Source organism: Phocoena phocoena, chromosome 10 (genome assembly GCF_963924675.1).
Source record: "Phocoena phocoena chromosome 10, mPhoPho1.1, whole genome shotgun sequence".
NCBI classification, from domain to species: domain Eukaryota; kingdom Metazoa; phylum Chordata; class Mammalia; order Artiodactyla; family Phocoenidae; genus Phocoena; species Phocoena phocoena.
The window spans coordinates 39,996,092-40,017,397 of record NC_089228.1 but is presented as its reverse complement, the minus strand read 5'-3'; the positions used below and the strand labels follow the sequence as shown (position 1 = coordinate 40,017,397).

Genomic DNA, 21,306 nt, shown 5'->3' with positions numbered 1-21,306 from the left:
AAGGAAAACATAGGCAGAACACTCTGACTTAAATCACAACAATATTTTTTTGGATCCATCTCCTAGAGTAATGGAAACAAAAGCAAAAATAAACAAATGGGACCTAATTAAACTTAAAAGCTTCTGCACAGCAAAGGAAACCATAAACAAAATGAAAAGACAACCTATGGAATGGGAGAAAATATTTGCAAACAATGTGACTCAACCAAGGGATTAATTTCCAGAATATAAAACAGCTTATGCAGCTCAAACAACCCAATCAAAAAATGGGTAGAGAATCTCAATAGATATTTCTTTGAAGACATACACATGGCCAACAGGCATATGAAAAGATGCTCAACATCACAAATTATTCGAGAAATGCAAATGAAAACTAAAATGGGCTATCACCTCACACCAGTCTGAATGGCCATCATCAAAAAGTCTACAGAGGGACTTCCCTGGTGGCGCAGTGGTTAAGAATCAGCCTGCCAATGCAGGGGACACGGGTTCAATCCCTGGTTCGGGAAGATCCTACATGCCACGGAGCAACTAAGCCCATGCGCCACAATTACTGAGCCTGTCTGTGCTCCAGAGCCCGCGAGCCGCAAGTACTGAGCCCGCCTGCTGCACATACTGAAGCCCGTGTACCTAGAGCCTGTGAAGAGAAGCCACTGCAATGAGAAACCCACACACCACAACGAAGAGTAGCTCCTGGTTGGCCACAACTAGAGAAAGCCCATGCGCAGCAACAAACACCCAATGCAGCCAAAAATAAATAATAAATAAATAAATTTATTTTAAAAAGAAAAGAAAAAAGAAGTCTACAAACAATAAATGCTGGAGAGGGTGTGGAGAAAAGGGAACCTTCCTATGCTGTTCGTGGGAATATAAATCGGGGCAGCCACTATTGAGAATAGTAAGGAGGTTCCTTAAAAAATTAAAAATAGAACTACCATATGATCTAACAATCCCACTACTGGGCATATAGGCAGAGAAAACTCTAATTTGAACAGATACATGCATCCCAATGTTCACAGCGGCACTATTTACAATAGCCAAGACATGGAAGCAACCTAAATGTCCATCAACAGTTGAATGGATAAAGACGTGGTGTATACACACACAAACACACACAAAACTGGATAATACTCAGCCAGAAAGAAGAATCAAATAATGCCTTTTGGAGCTACATGGATGGACTTAGAGATTATCATACTAAGTGAAGTAAGTCACACTGAGAAAGACAAATGTCGTATGATATCACATAGGTGGAATCTTAAAAATGATACAAATGGGGAATTCCCTAGTGGCCCAGTGGTTAGGACTCTGCGCTTCCACTGCAGGGGACATGGGTTCAATCCCTGGTTGGGGAATTAAAATCCTGCGTTCCACGTGGTGCAGCCAAAAAATTAAAGAAAAATATTTAAAAAATAAAAATAAAAAGCATTTTTAAAAACGATACAAATGAACTTATTCACAAAACAGAAACAGACTCACAGACATAGAAAATAAACATATGGTTACCAAAGGGGGAGGGGGGAAGGATGAATTGAAAATTTGGGATTAACAGCTACAAAGTATGATGTGTAAAATAGGTAAACAACAAGGACCTACTGTATAGCACAGGGAATCATATTCAATACCTTGTAATAACCTATAATGGAAAAGAATCTGAAGAAAATATATATATGTATGTATGTATAACTGAATCACTTTGCTGTACACCTGAAACACTGTAATCAACTATACTTGAATAAAAGAAAAAAAAGAAAAAACTCTAATGGACAAAATATTGATATACTACAAAACTCTACTGGTAAATTTAAAATTTGATTTTTAACATGTGGAAAATTCCAGTAACACACAATTTCCAATATGGTTCTCCTGCTGAATAAGAAATATTAGTATACATTAGGTTTTTTTTCCAATTTAGGTTCTTGACATTAAATTTTAGAAAAATTATAACTGAACTCTTATAATATTTTAATGACCACTGAAACAGGGTATAACTATATTTAACTATGCATTTAAGTTATAGTTAAAATCTGTGCAACAACTTAAAAAAGATTTGCACTTTATGGATTATAAAAGCAGAGCTCAAATAAATCAAATGCTGAATGACTTCCATATTTTGGAAGTAAAAATTTAATATAAATGTGATCATCAAATAGGCTAATAAGATAAAGTGTTAGGGACTTCCCTGGTGGTCCAGTGGTTAAGAATCCACTTTCCAATGCAGGGGACGTGGGTTCAATACCTCGTCGGGGAACTAAGATCCCACGTGCCGTGGGGCAACTAAGCCCACATGCCACAACTACTGAGCGCATGTGCCTCAACGAGAGAGCCCACGTGCCACAAACTACAGAGCCCACGCACTCTAGAAACCACGCGCCACAACTAGAGAGAAGCCCACACGCCACAAAGAGCCCGCACCGCAATGAAAGATCCTGCATGCTGCAACGAAGACCCCGCATGCCGCAACTAAGACCTGACAGCCAAAAAGATAAAGAAAATAAATAAAATAAATATAAAACAGTAAAAAAAAAAAAAAAAAGGTGAAGTGTTAAAAATATACCATTCAGGGCTTCCCTGGTGGCACAGTGGTTGAGAGTCCGCCTGCCGATGCAGGGGACACGGGTTCATGCCCCGGTCCAGGAAGATCCCACATGCCGCGGAGTGGCTAGGCCCGTGAGCCATGGCCGCTGAGCCTGCGCGTCCGGAGCCTGTGCTCCACAACGGGAGAGGCCACAACAGTAAGAGGCCCGCATACCGCAAAAAGAATTAAAAAAAAAAAAAAATATATATATATATATATATATATATTTACCATTCATTTTTTCCTTTGAAAACTATTATTACAAAATAATATAATGTAAAAAAACATATGATATCAAATATTAAGAGAGACAAAAAACAGAATGGTGGTTGGTAGGGTCTGGAGAGAGACAGGAATGGAAGTTATTGTGTCACAGGTACAGAGTTTTCAATTTACAAAAATGACAAAGTTCTGGTGATGGATAGTAGTAACAGTTACACAACAACGTAAATGTACTTAATGCCACTGAACTATACACTTAAAAATGACTAAAATGGTAAATTTTGTTATGTTTATTTTACTACAGTTAAAAATAAATAGCATGTTTTAAAATAAGAAATATTAAGAATCACTAAGATGAGCTCTTCCAAATTAAACAGACAAGTAAGCCTCACAGATCAGTCTGGTTATCTCGTTGCTTTTTAAACATTACATGGGTTTCTGAGTTCCTAATTTTTTGCCCAACATTATTCCTGGTACATCTCAAAAGCTGCATTACATATTCTAAACAAAAGCATCTGGGTGCAAGTCTTATCACTGAAAACTTATTTATCTGAGAAAATGTATAAGACATTACAATTTTGTAGTGTTGGCACTTGAACTAGAATAATGTGCTAAGGTACCTACTAGAGTAGAATGAGACTTAGTTCTCATACTAATCCTTCTCTGAACTGCCCAGAGATTGAGATAAAATGTTCTCGCCAATCACATGGGCATATCACTATTGCACACATGCACAACACTCGCAGCGTAATACAGAAATAACTGGTTTATAGATTTATCTGTTATTCAAACTCCTTGAGGACAGGAATAGTGTCTTATTCAAATCTTTAACATCAATATTCAGCGGAGTACCTGACAATGTAGGTAATCCATAAAAATTTTCAACAGTTCTACTGTACTAAAATCATTTAAAAATTCAGATCCAAGCTACTGAAAAATATATGTTGAGCAGATCACAATAAAATATCTCTACATGTAATTTAAGGTTATAGTCAATTTCTAGACAGATTAATTTGAGAAATTAAAATATTATCAGATATATGCTCAAGACAGACAAAATAACTTCTATCAAAAACTATAGGGACAAGTGATGAATGAAGAGGTAGAAAACAGACCTTCAATTTTCTAATGGTAAGATCTGAATAAACAGGAAGAGGGAGGAGACTCACAAACCTGTCAAGAGTACTAGTTCCAGTAATAAAGTGCAATAAGAAAAACATTCTTAAAGATGTGGCAGAAGAAACAAAAGAACAAATAGGGACTTCCGTCATACATCAAGGATTCTTAGAGCTTTCATGGAAATGGATTTGGGATTCTGGTCCTCCTGAAAAGCTCAGTATCAGTATCACCCACATAAAAGTGTAGTAGACCAGAGTCAGGGGATGGAAAGCTGGAGGCAGAGACAAGAGACCTCTCAGGGACACCCACTGGCCCCTGAGTGTACTTCCTCATTCAATCCTCATCCCAACTACACTCACCCTGAAGAGGGCCTGCTCAAGCTGCCGCTGGATGTGGTTCAAATATTAGAGCTCAAGTTCTTAAACATTCTCTAAAGAAGCCAGATTGTTAAGAGTAAATTCCTCTTCATTAGTACTGAAAAACCTAAAGAATAATAATAGCGTACCGAAACTTGAGCCTTCCAGAGCCAGCAAAGGCAGCCTGCCTTTGGTGAGTTATCTAAGCAGCTGCTTACCCCAATTAGAGACTGTGGGGGTCAGGGACAGCTCTAACAGGCTGCTTCTATTCCCAGTTGTGTGACCACACTGCTTTTGATAAGCTGCTACATCTCTGACTAAATTGGAAATTTAATCTAATCTTATTCTGGATGTATATAAAGTGGTCTCATCCTACCTATTTATACAGCCCACTTAAAATTCTGCTGAGCTGAGTAAACCTTAAAAAAGATAAACCTAACTGCAATACTTAAAAGTGCTTTAAACTTGTGCCGTAGTGTCCTTATTTCTTTATTTTTTGACTTATTCATTAAAGACAAGGTAGTGCCAACGTGCAGTAAAAAGGACAACAATGGTATACATTTGTGTGAGGAGAATATACACATTTATAATGCCATGTTTGGGTCTATTAATCAATGAATGACTGTGCCAGAAAGCGGATGTGAGGAAGTGAATAAAGGAGCAGAAACTGAACATGAGTCAGAAACCAGAATGTTCACAGAAAATCACAGTCATCTTCATAAACTGAAAACAGTTACGGGGGAAAAAACCTATCACTTAGAGTCCAGAATCATTTTACCTCACAAAGTACAATGACACTAAACATTCCGTAAGTTTCTTTATGTATTCTAACTACTTTGAGTTAAAATAATGCTTTCTAGAAACATTTCCCAAGTTTATTAATAAAAGAAATGATAATAGTGTTACAATTATCACCTCTAATCATAGGTAATCACTGGTGTAGTATTCTTATTCTTGAGGAGAACAAAAAGTATTATAATTACTACCAGTTACTGAGAATTTACCAAGAGGCACTTTATATATATTACCTCATTTACTCCTCACAAGTTCACTGTCTTCACCCCATTTTACAGATGAAAAGGTGTTGATGGCTCTAGCAATATGGCAGACTAAATAACCAGGAAACCCTACCACTAAAAATATATGTTGGATAAAAAATACAGACATTATTTTAAATGTGTAGCTGAATTAGAAGGAGAACAAATCCCCAGGGACAAAAATAAGAAAAAAAAAAATTCAAAGTCAAAGTGGGGCTTCCCTGGTGGCGCAGTGGTTGAGAGTCCGCCTGCCGATGCAGCGGACATGGGTTCGTGCCCCGGTCCGGGAAGATCCCACATGCCGCGGAGCAGCTGGCCCGTGAGCCATGGCCGCGGAGCCTGCGCGTCCAGAGCCTGTGCTCCGCAACGGGAGAGGCCACAACAGTGAGAGGCCCGCATACCGCAAAAAAAAAAAAAAAAAAAAAGTCAAAGTAGCAATTTTGTTGCGTTAAAAACTGAAATTCTTAGGGTGACAGGAGGCTGGGGATAATGGGATTAAATAGGTAAGTAATATCAACCTTGATAACCTAAATGCTAGGGTTTGAGTTTCTCTACAGGGTCAGGAAGTAAGACTACAGACCTATGCAAGTGAGGACATTAGAACTAAGACAATCACCTACCACACACATAACACCAGGGGTATAAACAGGTTACACCATTAGGGAAAGGATAAGCTAGAAAAAATATCTGCCAGCTAAAAACTAAGGAGGAAAACAAGCTTCCGCCTCAAGATAATTTGAGTTGGAGACGTACAGTATCAATACTTAGTCTAGGAACCCCATGACAAATTAACATAAGAATTGGTCCTAGGGACTTCTCTGGTTGTCCAGTGGTTAAGACTGCACAATCCCAATGCAGGGGGCACAGGTTGCATCCCTGATCAGGGAACTAAGATCCTGCATACTGAATGGTGCAGCTAAAAATAAAAAAAAGAATTGGTCCTAAAGTTGGCGGGTCCTCTGAAGTGCCTTAACTGAGCAAATTCTCAACCCAGGTCAACAGGATTCCCAAATAAACTTCCACTGAAAGAGAACTGAAAGGCCACAATTCAAACATAATTAAGTGTTTTCAAGTCAACAGACAAAGCTAACAGCAAGATTAGAATCCTAACATTTTCAGATAATAGAAACAACATGACAGGGCTTGTAAAATTAGAATACATAAAGTGATTAAGGACACTAAAAAGAGAGAAAGACTTGAGAAATATATATATGTAACCCGTAGAACAAATAACATCCAATGAAAGTAAAAGCACAGCTGACAGAAAATTAGACAACTAGACACAGAAGAATAAAAGCTAAAGTTTCTTAGAAATTTTAAAGGCTATAAATCCTCAGCTTCGAGAAACACATCAGGGGCTTCCCTGGTAGTGCAGTAGTTAAGAATCCGCTTGTCAATGCAGGGGACACAGGTTCAAGCCCTGATCCGAGAAGATCCCACATGCCGCGAAGCAACTAAGCCTGTGCACCACAACTACTGAGCCTGCATTCTAGAGCCCACGAGCCACAACTACCGAGCCTGCGTGCCACAACTACTGGAGCCCATACACCTAGAGCCCGTGCTCCGCAACGAGAAGCCTCTGCAATGAGAAGGCCGCGCACTACGACGAAGAGTAGGCCCTGCTCGCTGCAACTAGAGAAAGCCCGCACACAGCATTGAACACCCAACGCAGCCAAAAATAATTAATTTTTTTAAAAAATTGGTAAAAAACAGAGAAGAACAGCCCAATGGTGCAAAATATAAAAGGGTGCTCAACTTCATTAGTTATCAGCAACTACAAAACAATGTGTATCACCACAAATCCACCAAAAAACTAAAATTAAAAAGACAGACAACTTACAAGCATTGGTAAGAAAGAGTATTAGAACCCTTGTACACTGTACACTGCATGTGGGAGTATAAATTGGCACAAGGGTTCTGGAAAACTGGCCATATCTGCTAAAGCTGAACATGCACCCCCTGTGACCCAGCAATTCCACATGTGGGAGTGTAACTGACATAAATACCTATGTTTACCAGAAGATATATGCAAAAATATTCACAGCAGCACTATTTGCAATAGCCCTAAACTGGAAATAACCCCAAAAACCCATCAATGGTAGAATGGATAAATAAACTGTGCAATATGCCCATAGTGAAATACTATGCAGCAAGGGATACTAAATTATGACCAAGCTGCCCATTTTTTAAATTTTCATTTGAACACAGTCACACCTACTCATGTAGGTAATTGTCTTTGGCTGCTTTTTATACTACAACAGAGTTGGGTAGTTGTGACAGAGTCCATATACCTGCAAGCCTAAAATATTTGCCATCCGTCCCTTTAAGAAGAAATTTGCCAAACCCTTAAACAGTAACCAGAATGAACAAACTGCAACTACAAGTAATAACATGGAAGAATTTTACAAATCTAACATTTGTCTATATGCTGCAAAAATTTAAGTCATGAAGAACAGGCAGTCCGGTGGTTAAAAATTTAAGTCATGAATGACAAAGACAGGCTGAACTATTTCAAATTAATCAAGACTAAAGAGATATAACTAAAATGTGGGATCTTGGTTTAGATCTTATAAGATACATTTCTGAGATAATTAGTGAAATGTGAAGACAGATTATATAGTAGATAATGGTATTGTGTCAATGTTAAACTTCCTAAATTTGATAACTGTATTTGTAAGACAATGTCCTTGTTCTAAGGAGATCCAGGCTGCAGTCTGACGTCACAGTTTTGCCCTCCCTGCTAGATTGGACCTCATGGACATCAGGAACTTCTCCAGTCACTCCAAGAGTGTAGTATCACTCCTGTGGTGACTAAGATGAGCGATTTGTCTCCAGAAGTACTTTTGTTCTTACTTCTCAGACTTACATGCTAATCTTGGTCTTTTCCTCCCCCTTTCCAGAAAGTCCTAGAATTTAGCATGATCTTGGCAAAACAATACCATTCTCAGATACAGATAATAAAATACTTAAAACTGTAGGGACCATAATGTTCACTGATTCCTAGTTTTCTAATGCTTCTCTGCCACAGAACACTTTCAGGAGTAGAAAGCTCAAAAAAAAGTCTATCAGGAAAAACTGTTCGAAGTGAAAAATTTGAAGACAACAGATTCCTCTTAGACCTGCCCATTTATTCCTGCCACTCAGGTACTCTGAAGGGAACAATTGTAAAACTAAGGATCAGATCCAACTCCTTTTTCTGACAACTCTAAGCCCTTTCTTATTAACTTTCTCTTCCCTAAAATTTATTTAGCACAAAGCATGGTTTATTGACTCAAATAAAGGAAACAGATCATTGAACTGACAGTCCTCAAACTCCCATCCTTTCCTCTACACCAGACTGACCAAGTTCATGAGAATTCCTGCCATGAAGTCAGTCACGCTTAATGGGTAGAAATTCCAAAGTATCGGTGAGAGATAGCCTACAGACTGTGACTTGTTTAAAATGTCCCAAAATTGTACTACTCAGTTCAATCACATGACCTTATTATTAGAACTGGCTTTGACAACAAATTTTACCCTGAAGTATTCATTACATTCCACCAAAGATAGATATAAAAACCCTATATATGTTCCTATGACAATTTGAAAATCAATTCCAAAAATTTTAATGATAGTTCCTTGAAACTATGTGTATCAATCTCCACAACATATTTCCTTTTGAAGAGTAATAATCATTTCACTGAGTTCTGATAGTTGCTTTAAAATCAGTCAGTATTGCGCTTTACATTTTTGTAGATATTTTAAGAAAAGCTTAATTTCAGAAAGTAAATACGGTTCGGTTCTCTAGCTTATTTTTTTTAAAGAGCCTTCCACTCTCCCTGTCTTTGAGACAGTTACTAACATCACAGCAAAGGTACATCAACCAATAAATATATACTAAACACTTGCAGTGAGTAAGAAGGTAAAGCAAGTCTTATCAATGTTCAACTGAAAACTCTGGCTTTAATTCAAAGGGCACTACAGCATTCTGTTAGTTCTCAGGTTCACAGCTCATTTACACAAAATACACTATGTCTGGAACATAAGTTGAAGAGAAACAAGAAGACATGGCTCTTTGGGACCTTCCTTAAGAACTGGATTTGAGGGCTTCCCTGGTGGCGCAGTTGTTGAGAGTCCGCCTGCTGATGCAGGGGACACGGGCTCGTGCCCCGGTCCAGGAGAATCCCACATGCCGCGGAGCGGGTGGGTCCGTGAGCCATGGCCGCTGAGCCTGTGCGTCTGGAGCCTGTGCTCCGCAACGGGAGAGGCCACAGCAGTGAGAGGCTCGCGCACCGCAAAGAAGTATAATAAATGTTTAAATAATATGTATGCCTTACATGTACATTTTTACTTTTACCAAAACCACTTTTGCTACACAAGTCAGCAAACTACTTTTTATGTCTTAAAGTACTACATACTACTTCTAATTTCTCAAAGAGCTTTTATTATCACACATCATGTGATTCTAACAACTATGCCATGGCATCAGTAGGGCAAGGAACACGTTCCCAGAAATGGTACTACAGGTCAAAGTGCCTTCACACAAGGTTGCAGAGTGGTAGGATATGGCTATTTAATTCCTAAGCTCAGGGCTCTTCCCATAACACCTGGCTCAAGAAACTATTTGGTGGAGATTCGGTATCTTACATTATTTCAATTTAAGAAATGAATGAGGGCTTCCCTCGTGGTGCAGTGGTTAAGAATCCACCTGCCAATGCAGGGGACACAGGTTCAATCCATGGTCTGGGAAGATCCCACATGCCATGGAGCAACTAAGCCCACATGCCACAACTACTAAGCCTGCACTCTAGAGCCCGCAAGCCACAACTACTGAGCCCATGTGCCACAAATACTGAAGTCCACAATCCTAGAGCCTGTGCTCCGCAACAAGAGAAGCCACCGCAATGAGAAGCTTGAGCGTCTCAACGAAGAGTAGCCCCTGCTTGCCGCAACCAGAGAAAGCCCATGCGCAGCAATGAAGACCCAACATAGCTAAAGACAAATAAAATAAATATATTTATTTTTTAAAAAAAAGAAAAGAAATGAATAAGGGGGCTTCCGTGGTGGCACAGTGGTTAAGAATCCACCTGCCTATGCAGGGGACGCAGGTTTGAGTCCTGGTCCGGGAAGATCCCACATACCGCGGAGCAACTCAGCCCATGCGCCACAACTATTAAATGTGCACTCTAGAGCCCACGAGCCACAACTACTGAGCCCACATGCCACAACTACTGAAGCCCACGCATCTAGATCCCATGCTCTACAACAAAGAGAAGCCACCGCAATGAGAAGCCCGCGCACCACAATGAAGAGTAGCCCCCACTCGCCACAACTAGAGAAAGCCCACATGCAGCAACAAAGACCCAATGCAACCAAAAATAAATAAATAAAATTAAATTTTAAAAACAAATGAATGAGGGACCTGCCTGGTGGTCCAGTAGTTAAAAATCCACCTTCCAATGCAGGGGACGCAGGTTCAATCCCTGTTCGGGGAACTAAGATCCCATATGCCACAGGGCAACTAAGCCCGTGCGCCACAACTATTGAACCCACACCTCAAGGAGACATCCCACATGCCGCAACTAAGACCCTGCACAGCCCAAAAAATAAGTAGTTAATTTAAAAAAAAAAAGAAATGAATGAGCTTTATTTTAGGCAAAATCAACTGGTTTTAAAGTCTATCAAGACTTCTGACTGAAGTCGTATTAAAGACAACCATATTTTAGTGCTGATCTCCAAAACCTAAAATAATGCTTAAAAATAAAGTTACAGGAGTGCTTGCTGCGGCAGCACATACTAAAATCGGAACAATACAGAGAAGATTAGCATGGCCCCTGCACAAGGATGACTCGCAATTTGTGAAGTGTTCCATATTTTGGGGGGGTTAGCAGATGTAAGCTTTTATATATAGAATGGATAAACAACAAGGTCAGAGAACTATATTCACTAGCACAGAGAACTATATTCAATATCCCAGGATAAGTCATAACAGAAAAGAATATAAAAAAAGAATATATGTGTGCATAACTGAATCACTTTGTTGTACAACAGTAATTAACAAATTGTAAATCAACTATACCTCAGTAAAAAAAATAAAGTAAAATGAAATTTTATTCTTTTTTTTAAAGTATTTATTTTGGCTGTGCTGGGTCTTTGTTGCTGCGCACAGGCTTTCTCTAGCTGCGGTGAGCAGGGGCTACTCTTTGTTGCGATGCGCAGGCTTCTCATTGCAGTGGCTTCTCTTGTTGTGGAGCACAGGCTCTGGGCACACAGGCTTCAGTAGTTGTAGCACGCGGGCTCAGTACTTGTGGTGCACAGGCTTAGTTGCTCCACGGCATTTGGGATCCTCCTGGACCAGGGCGCAAACCCATGTCCCCTGCATTGGCAGGTGGACACTTAACCACTGCACCACCAGTAAAGTCCCCTTACGATCTATTTTAAAAGGCAGAATACAACCCATGCACCTATGGTCAATTAAGACACGACGAAACAGGCAAGGATACACACTAATTATCAGAGATATGCAGATCAAAACTGCAATGACGTATTACCTAACCCCAGTCAGAACGGCCATCATCAAAAAGTCTACAAACAGGGCTTCCCTGGTGGCGCAGTGGTTGACAGTCCGCCTGCCGATGCAGGGGACATCGGTTCGTGCCCTGGTCCGGGAGGATCCCACATGCCGTGGAGCGGCTAGGCCCGTGAGCCACGGCCGCTGGGCCTGTGCGTCCGGAGCCTGTGCTCTGCAACGGGAGAGGCCACAACAGTGAGAGGCCTGCGTACAGCAAAAAAAAAAGTCTACAAACAATAAATACCGGAGAGGATGTGGAGAAAACAGAGCCCTCCTACACTGCTGGTGGGAATGTAAATTGGTACAGCCACTACAGAGAACAGCATGGAGGTTCCTTAAAAAACTAAAATTAGAACTACCACATGATACAGCAATCCCACTCCTGTGTATATATCCAAAGAAAACCATAATTCAAAAAGATATATGGGGCTTCCCTGGTGATACAGTGGTTGGGAATCTGCCTGCCAATGCAGAGGACACAGGTTCGAGCCCTGGTCTGGGAAGATCCCACATGCCGCAGAGCAACTAAGCCCGTGAACCACAACTACTGAGCCTGCACATCTGGAGCCTGTGCTCTGCAACGGGAGAGGCCACAAAAGTGAGAGGCCCGCGCACCGCGATGAAAAGTAGCCCCCGCTCGCCGCAAATGGAGAGAGCCCTCGCACAGAAACGAAGACCCAACACAGCCAAAAATAAATAAATTTATTAAAAAAAAAAAGATAAAAAAAAAAAAAAGATATATGAACTCCAATGTTCACTGCAGCACTATGTACAATAACCAAGACATGGAAGCAACTTAATATCCATTGACAGGTGGATGGATAAATAAAATATGGTATATATATACAACGGAATATTACTTACCTATAAAAAAAGAATGAAATCATGCCATTTGCAGCAATGTGGATGGACCTAGAGATTTTCATACTAAGTGAAGTCAGACAGAGAAAGACAAATATCATATGATATCACTCATATGTGCAATCTCATTTAAAAAAATGATATAGGGGCTTCCCTGGTGGTGCAGTGGTTGAGAGTCCACCTGCCGATGCAGGGGACACGGGTTCATGCCCCGGTCCGAGAAGATCCCACATGCCACGGAGCAGCTGAGCCCGTGAGCCATGGCTGCTGAGCTTGCGCATCTGGAGCCTGTGCTCCGCAACGGGAGAGGCCACAACAGTGAGAGGCCCGCGTACCGCAAAAAAAAAAAATGATATAGGGACTTCCCTGGTGGTCCAGTGACTAAGACCCTGCACTCCCAGTGCTGGGGGCCCAGGTTCGATACCTGGCTGGGGAACAAGATCCCACATGCATGCCACAACTAAGAGTTCTCATGCTGCAACTAAGAAGTCCGCATGGCACAACTAAAGATCCCACATGCCGCAATGAAGATCCTGCATGCCGCAGCTAAGACCTGGGGCAACCAAAATGAATAAATAAATAAATTAAATAAAATAAAATTTTAAAATGATATAAATGAACTTAAAATAGATAACCAACAAGGACCTACTGTATAGCAGAGGGAACTCCACTCAATTTTCTATAATAACCTACATGGGAAAAGAATCTGAAAAAGAATGAATATATATATATATGTATATACACACATATATATAACTGAATCACTATGCTGTACAACTGAAACTAACACAACATTGTAAATCAACTATACCATAATAAAATTTTTTAATAAATAAAATATAAATTAAAAAATAGAATACAAAATTGTCTAAAGTCTATATGCCTGTAGTTACAATTATGTTTGTGTCATGCATGCAAATGTACTATAAGCCTTCAAGGGATTATGGAATAACAACAATTTTTACTTGCGGAGGTAAAAAATATTTCAATTCATATTATGTTTGCCTATGCAATATATTTTTAGCCTTACAAAGTACTTTTTTCCCCCAAATCTTTCTAACTTCTCAATTAGCACTAGATAGAACCTACCCTATGTTGAGCCAGCTGTTTAACATCCAATATGACTTAGGAAGTTAGTACATAAAGTTCCATTTTGATTTTTAAAAAATCAAAAAACAAACAGCCCAAAGAGTGAACTCCTACACCAGTCCAGTTTATTCAGGAAAAAACGCTTTTTAAGGTAAATAGCTTACATATTTCACTAAAACATTCTCTGCTTTATTGTCTCTCTCCTCCATTTTTGTTTTACACCATTACACATTATATCAATCCCTTTCATTTTGAAAAAAGCTAAACACTATTCTGAGAGAAAAAGAAGTACATCTGGTCCCACTGGCACTAAGTAATGAATTATTTTTAATTCTGGTTTATTCCTAAAAATATTCTTCTCTAATCTTTAAAATCTGGAAAAACAATAATGGTTTACTTCCCTGGAGTTAAATATTCCACAAATAAAGTCCCTTGTAAATACTATTTTTTAAGACACTCATACAATCCTAATTAGAAATACCAAAAACACAATGTGAATCACCTTACATATAATACTTCATATAAAGCTACATGTAAATTTTATTCTAAATGATTTCATACTTGATAAAATATAATCTGTATTACAGTGTTTTAAATGATGAAAACTTCAACCAGTTCCTGATTTGATAACTCTAATCCAGTTGATAATATAAGAGAACAGGAAATAAACACTCAAGTATTTGGAGGTAAAGGAACATGGAGCTTTCAAATGATTCAGAATAATATGCCCAAACATGTAGAGAAAAAGACAATGATAAAGCAAATGTGGTTAAATGCTAAAAATTGGGGATTCTAAATGAAAGTGAAAGTTCTTTATACTATTCTTGCAAATTTTTACTTTCAATTAATTTTAAGTTACCCAAAAACCTCAATTGGTCACATAGTTCAGAAAATGAAATATGCTGATTATCCAGTAGAGTAGTTCCCATTTATTAAAAAATGAGCAAGTACCTCCAATATCTACAATGTATTTATAAATTATATGCATGTACTTACTATAATACCAATATACTACAAATATATATAACTTAAATCACATATTAAGAAATAGGTATTCTGAAAGCATTAGCTAAAAAATAATTAAAATAAAAGGAATGATCTTGCTCTGCAAATGTGAATTCAACCAGTACCCAGTAATTCCCAAATCTCTTCCTCTAATTCAATCTGTTCTCTTGAACTCCAGATCTCATTTCCAACTACCTATAGGATTTCTAAACCTGAGGTACCTACAGGAGAGCCAACCTCAACACAGACTAAACTGAGTACCTTTCTCCAGAAACCTGCTTTTATACTCTGGCTTCCACCTTAGTGAGAAAGCAATCTGCTCAGTGGAGTCATCCCAGTCAATTCTTTCTTATTTCAGCCCCACAACCCACCCTCCACACACACACACACAAAAAATCACAAAGTTCTACCCCCTTGCTGTGCTTCCTAATCACTTTCAAGATAAAAGCCACACTTCTAACACAGTAAACCTGTCATTTTATGACTGATTCTGGCCCATATTTCTGCCTACTGTCCCTCAGTTCTAGCCCTGTTGAACTATTTGCAACTACATTAAAAGCTTTTAGGCTTTTATATGTTGCTATCACTGCCTGAAAATCCAATCTTCCAGCATGTCCCTAAAGAACCCATACTCTACTTTCAAGACTCAGTTCAAATGTCCTTTCCCTTGGAAAACATTTCCTGAGATGAGGAAAGTCAAAGGGTCTATTCAGATAGGTCACTAGAGGGTAAGTAAGCTCCCTGAAGACAAACAATACACTGCATTACTCCTTGAATTCTCAGAACTTGGCACATCATCAAATGCTAAATATTTGCTGAACTCAAATCAGTGAGGAAGGGACTTCCCTGGCAGTCCAGTGGTTAAGAATCCACTTTCCAATGCAGGGGACGTGGGTTCGACCCCTGGTTGGGGAACTAAGATCCCACATGCCATAGGGCAACCAAGCCCGTGTGCTGCAACTACTGAGCCCACATGCCACAACTAGAGAGAAGCCCCCGCACTACAAGGAAGAGCCCGCGTGCTGCAACTAAGACGCAACTAAGTCAAAAATAAATAAATAGGGCTTCCCTGGTGGCGCAGTGGTTGAGAGTCCGTCTGCCGATGCAGGGGACGCAGGTTCGTGCCCCGGTCTGGGAAGATCCCACATGCTGCGGAGCGGCTGGGCCCGTGAGCCATGGCCGCTGAGCCTGCGCGTCCAGAGCCTGTGCTCCGCAGTGGGAGAGGCCACAACAGTGAGAGGCCCACGTACCGCAAAAAAAAAAAAAAATAATAAATAAATAAATATTTTAAAAAATAAAATAAAATAAAAGCAGTATAAAAACAAACATTATTTAAAAAAAAAAAAAAAAAAAACCTTCATGTTCCAATGCAGAGGGTGTGAGTTTAATCCCTGGTCAGGGAGCTAAGAATCCACATGCCTCATGGCCAAAAAAAACCAAAATATAAAACAGAAGTAATATTGTAACAAATTCAACAAAGACTTTAAAAATGGTCCACATTAGGGCTTCCCTGGTGGCAAAGTGGTTAAGAATCTGCCTGCCAATGCAGGGGACACAGGTTCGAGCCCTGGTCTGGGAAGATCCCACATGCCGCGGAGCAACTAAGCCCACACACCACAAATACTGAGCCCATGCCACAACTACTGAAGCCCACATGCCTAGAGCCCATGCTCCGCAATGAAGAGTAGCCCCTGCTCACCCCAACTAGAGAAAAGCTCACACACAGCAATGAAGACCCAACACAGCCAAAAATAAAATAAATTTAACAAAAAAAGATCCACATCAAAAAAAATCTTAAAAAAAAAATCGTGCAGAAAAGCAGCACCTTTTAATAAATGTTGTTGGGTTAACCAGATGATCATATGGAAAAAAGATAAAACTGCTTTTTTTTTTTTTTTGTGAGCACTGGATCCACTGCTCACAATGAATACCAAGATAAATTCTAAATGGATAACAGAGTTACATGTAAAAAATGACACCTACAAATAGTGTAGAAATTTGTTCTTCTACAAATATTAGAAGAACACATGGCTGAAATCCTTTATCACCTACAAGTGGAGAAAGCTTCTCAACATGATTCAAAAAAACACATCCATATATTTGACTTAATGAAAATAAATGTCTGGATAGCAAAAATACCGTAAGTGAAATGAACAGATTTACTGCAATATCAGTAAAACAATATTTTTTATTGTCAATTATATCTGAGAAATCAGTGAGTTATTAAAACAAAAAGTTTAGTGATGAAATAAGAACACACAAATCGGAACCTTTTGAGATTTATAAAAAGGTCTACCAATAATAAATTTAGTAGAGGCAACAAACAGCAGACTGGAAACTACAAAAACCCGAATCAGAGAAATGGAAGACAAAAATTATGGGAAAATATAGGACAGATAGTTCCCGGAAATCTAGTATTTGTACAATCAGAGTTCAAAAATATAAAGAAATACAGGATGGCAGAGAAGACTAACAGACTGAATGTTTCCTGAGCTAAAGAAACATAACTGAGTCTTCAGATCATGACTTATGATAACTAGACTTATTTATGAATTTTAAAGATCAGTATTAAAAAGGGGGAAATCAAGGACTTCCCTGGTGGCGCAGTGGTTAAGAATCCACCTGCCAGTGCAGGGGACATGGGTTCGAGCCCCAGTCCGGGAAGATTCCACATGCCGCGGAGCACCTAAGCCCATGCGCCACAACTACTGAGCCTGCGCTCTAGAGCTGGCGAGCCATAACTACTGAGCCTGCATGCCACGACTACTGAGGTCCGCACACCTAGAAACCATGCTCTGCAACGAGAAGCCACTGCAACGAGAAGCCTGCGCATCACGATGAAGAGTGGCCCCCACTCGCCGCAACTAGAGAAAGCCCACGCATAGCAACGAAGACCCAACGCAGCCATAAATAAATAAATTTCAAAAATTAAAAAAAAGGGGGATATCAACAAGTAACATCAGATTTTTCTGCACAAAATGAAATGTGGAAATAAGGCATAACTCAATATTTCTATACCAAGCCAAATTTTCAGTCAAAATACCAACTGCAAGGAGAACAGAATCATATTCTCACATAAGCTCAGAAGAATCCCACCTGCAAAATATAATAAGATTCCAAGAAACAACATTCTAGCCACAAGAACTGAAACAGGAGAAAAAAATGGAAAAGACTTAGTACAGTAAAGACAATAAGGAAACTACAACACAGTAAAATGTTAACAGTTAAGTCTAGGTAATAATTGTTGTGATGTTTAATGCAAATTTTAAATGACTCCTGAAAGAGATGCTTCCTACAGTTCAAAAGCAAGTGTTCTATAGCTAAAATTCTGTAGCGATTCCTCCTTTTTCCTATTCTATAGGATAGCAGCAGCAAAATAAAGAGCTGTAGGCTGCACCCAAGAGTACAGAAACTGAAGATGTCCCAGTGTGATAAGCTGATGTACTTACAGGGAGTTTGGTGAAGGCCGGGTTGGTGACATGTTTCCCAAAGGCATCTTCCTGGAACTGGAGAAGCTGTACCACCAGCCCAGCCAGTGTTTTATTGGTAGGAGCATCCGCATGAACATACTGCAAGATAAAGACAGAGACTCAAAAACTGGGGCAACTGTGCAGAAGACAATGGAAGACAATGTTCGCTTACTTCCCAGTACCTAAGTACTGGCCTGGTGGCAGATTTTTAAGTGTCTGAGACACTTACATAAACAAATACTGGGAGCCTGGGGAGGGATAGATAACATGTCCTTTCAGTTAACAGATCTTAAGAATGAGAAATACTATGCCCAAGAAACCAAACCCAAGTGTCATCTCATCTGCACCCGGACCTAAATTAGATGGTGAGATCCTGGACCTCAAACTTGAGCCTGATGCTACTGAATTGGCCTAAAAGTTTGTTCGGGTTTTTCCATAAGATGTAACAGAAAAACCCGAACGAACTTTCTGGCCAGCCTAATATAATGGAATGAGACATACTGGCCACTATATTTCGCATGTGGCCAGAGAGCCAACCGTGTTACAGTTTTTCCAACAAGTCCACAAATTCTTTGATACTCCTCTCAACAAGAGGTGGGGATCTATGGCCCTCCTCTGTTGAATCAGGACCATCCTCAGTGACTCGCTTAAAACGATTAGAATGCAACAGAAGTGATGCTGTGTGACTTCTGAAGATAAATCAAAAAAGATCATGCAGCTTCCATATAGTTCTTTTGGGACACCCACCTCTGGAGCCCTGAACAACAATGAAGTCCAACCACCCTGACATCACCATACTGAGGAAGCCCAGGCTACACTGAGAGGCCACATGGAGAGTCCCCAGCTGCTGTTCAGAAGACTGACAGCACAACCACCAGACACATGAGTAAAGATGATTCCAGGTGATTGTGGCCCCCAGCTGTCAGGTCACCGCCAATCATCAAACATCCCCAGTCAAGGGCCCAGACACCACTGAGCAGAGATAATTGGCCCTACTGTGCCCATCCAAATTCCAGACACACAGGAACTCTAAGGATAATAACATGATTGTTTTTATGCATTAAAAAAATACATGTGTGGGCACTTAAAAATGGTTAGGATGGTAAATTTTATAAGATTTTTACCACAATAAAATTTTTTTTTAAAACAAATGTACACGAAAAGTTATCCATGCTAATGTGAATAATGTCAAGAAGGCCAAATTCGTGGTAGACAGACAGCAAGCGAGCATTACAGCAAGGAAAGATAAAGGGTACATGACAGGGAAAGCATAAATTACTGAGTTCAATTAAATGTAAAAATTTAACTTAGTATTAAGCATTCACTACCACTTTGAAAAGCCATCATTAATTTTTTTTTTTTAACCTCCAATTTTGATCAGGAAAAAACATCTATACTTCCTTCCATAAAAAAACTAAAGTTTTCTTCCTGGAAAGAACCTCTTTCCCAGTACCACCCAACATTTCAAGATAATGTTTCTCTTGCAATAAATAATGTCTCAGTGATACACATACAGCAAAATATCAGCTACACAGTCCACCATTAATTACTATGCCTTAAGTTGACTGGCTCTCAAGATGTGCTACTGTCAATCAAAGACAAAGCATAATATAAAAGGGCAATTCTTAAAGCTTAGTATCCTCGCAAATTTTTATTTGTTCAGGTATGTTAGCTTTCCACTCTAAATAGAGCAGCCAGCATGCAGTTAACTTTGCTGAAGAATGGTATTTTGTTGGAATGCTTTATTTTTTTTTTTTTTAATTTTATTTATTTTTGGCTGCACTGGGTCTTCGTTGCTGTGTCCAGGCTTTCTCTAGTTGGGGTGAGTGGGGCTTCTCATTGTCGAGGTTTCTCTTGTTGCGGCGCATAGGCTCTAGGCACACGGGCTTCAGTAGTTGCTGCATGCGGGCTCAGCAGTTGCAGCACGCGGGCTCAGCAATTGTGGCTGGCGGGCTCTAGAGCACAGGCTCAGTAGTTGCGGCACACAGACTTAGTTGCTCTGCGGCATGTGGGATCTTCCTGGACCAGGGCTCAAACCCGTGTCCCCTGCACTGGCAGGCGGATTCTTAACCACTGCACCACCAGGGAAGTCCAGAATGCTTTATTTTACATGAAATCCCCGAGACCAAAGGTTGGTAAAATCCAGTCTACTGCCTGTTTCTGTGTGGCCCACAAGCTAAGAATGGTTTTTACATTTTTTAAATGGCTGGGAAAAAATTAAAAGAAAAATAATATTTCATGACACATGAATATAACATAAAATTCAAATGTCAGTGTCCGTAAATAAAGTTTTACCAACACAGCACACTCATTCATTTGCACATTGTCTATGGCTGCTTTCCTGCAAGAGCAGAGTTGAGCAGTTGCAGCTGAGACTGCATGGCCCGCAAAGCCTCAGTATTTACTCTTGACCTTTATAGAAAAAGTCTGTCTATCCCTGTTGTACACTACTCCTTTTTATCCTTACAGATAGCTTCCTTTTATTTAATTTAAAGGTGTCCTGTAAAAACACATTTCCTTAAGGCCACAAAGTGAAACAAATATGTCAGACATGAGCCAAAAACTGGAAACAAGTTTCATACAATTAAGCACATAAGATGTCAATTCTGTTAGTCTAAAATAATGGTTCTCTTAATTCAATAAGTCAGGCCCAAGAATCTGCATTTCTAACAAGTTCCCACGTGACACTACGTGACTGGGAACTACACTTTAAGAACCACTGGACTTAAAAAAAAAAAATCCACTTCAAATATTATCATATATCTCAGTTAAAGAACACATTTTATTATAATTTAGAAGTTAAAAACCAGGTAAGCAATTTTTTCTTTTTCTTTTTTTTTTGCGGTATGCGGGCCTCTCACTGTTGTAGCCTCTCCCGTTGTGGAGCATAGGCTCCAGACGCGCAGGCTCAGCGGCCGTGGCTCACGGGCCCAGCCGCTCCGCGGCATGTGGGATCTTCCCGGACCGGGGCACAAACCCATGTCCCCTGCATTGGCAGGCGGACTCTCAACCACTGCGC

At 39.8% G+C, this 21,306-nt stretch overlaps 1 protein-coding gene and 1 pseudogene across 1 annotated transcript in view; one reads left to right on the top strand and one right to left on the bottom strand.

Annotated features, from left to right (window-relative positions):
- SMARCC1 (SWI/SNF related, matrix associated, actin dependent regulator of chromatin subfamily c member 1) overlaps window positions 1-21,306 on the bottom strand; it is a 178,098-nt gene that overhangs the window by 151,519 nt on the left and 5,273 nt on the right. Inside the window, exon 2 of the mRNA XM_065886493.1 lies at window positions 18,267-18,386. Coding sequence (XP_065742565.1) covers window positions 18,267-18,386 — 120 coding nt within the window. The remainder of the gene's footprint in view (window positions 1-18,266; window positions 18,387-21,306) is intronic.
- On the top strand, window positions 11,072-11,169 carry LOC136130138 (U6 spliceosomal RNA; annotated as a pseudogene).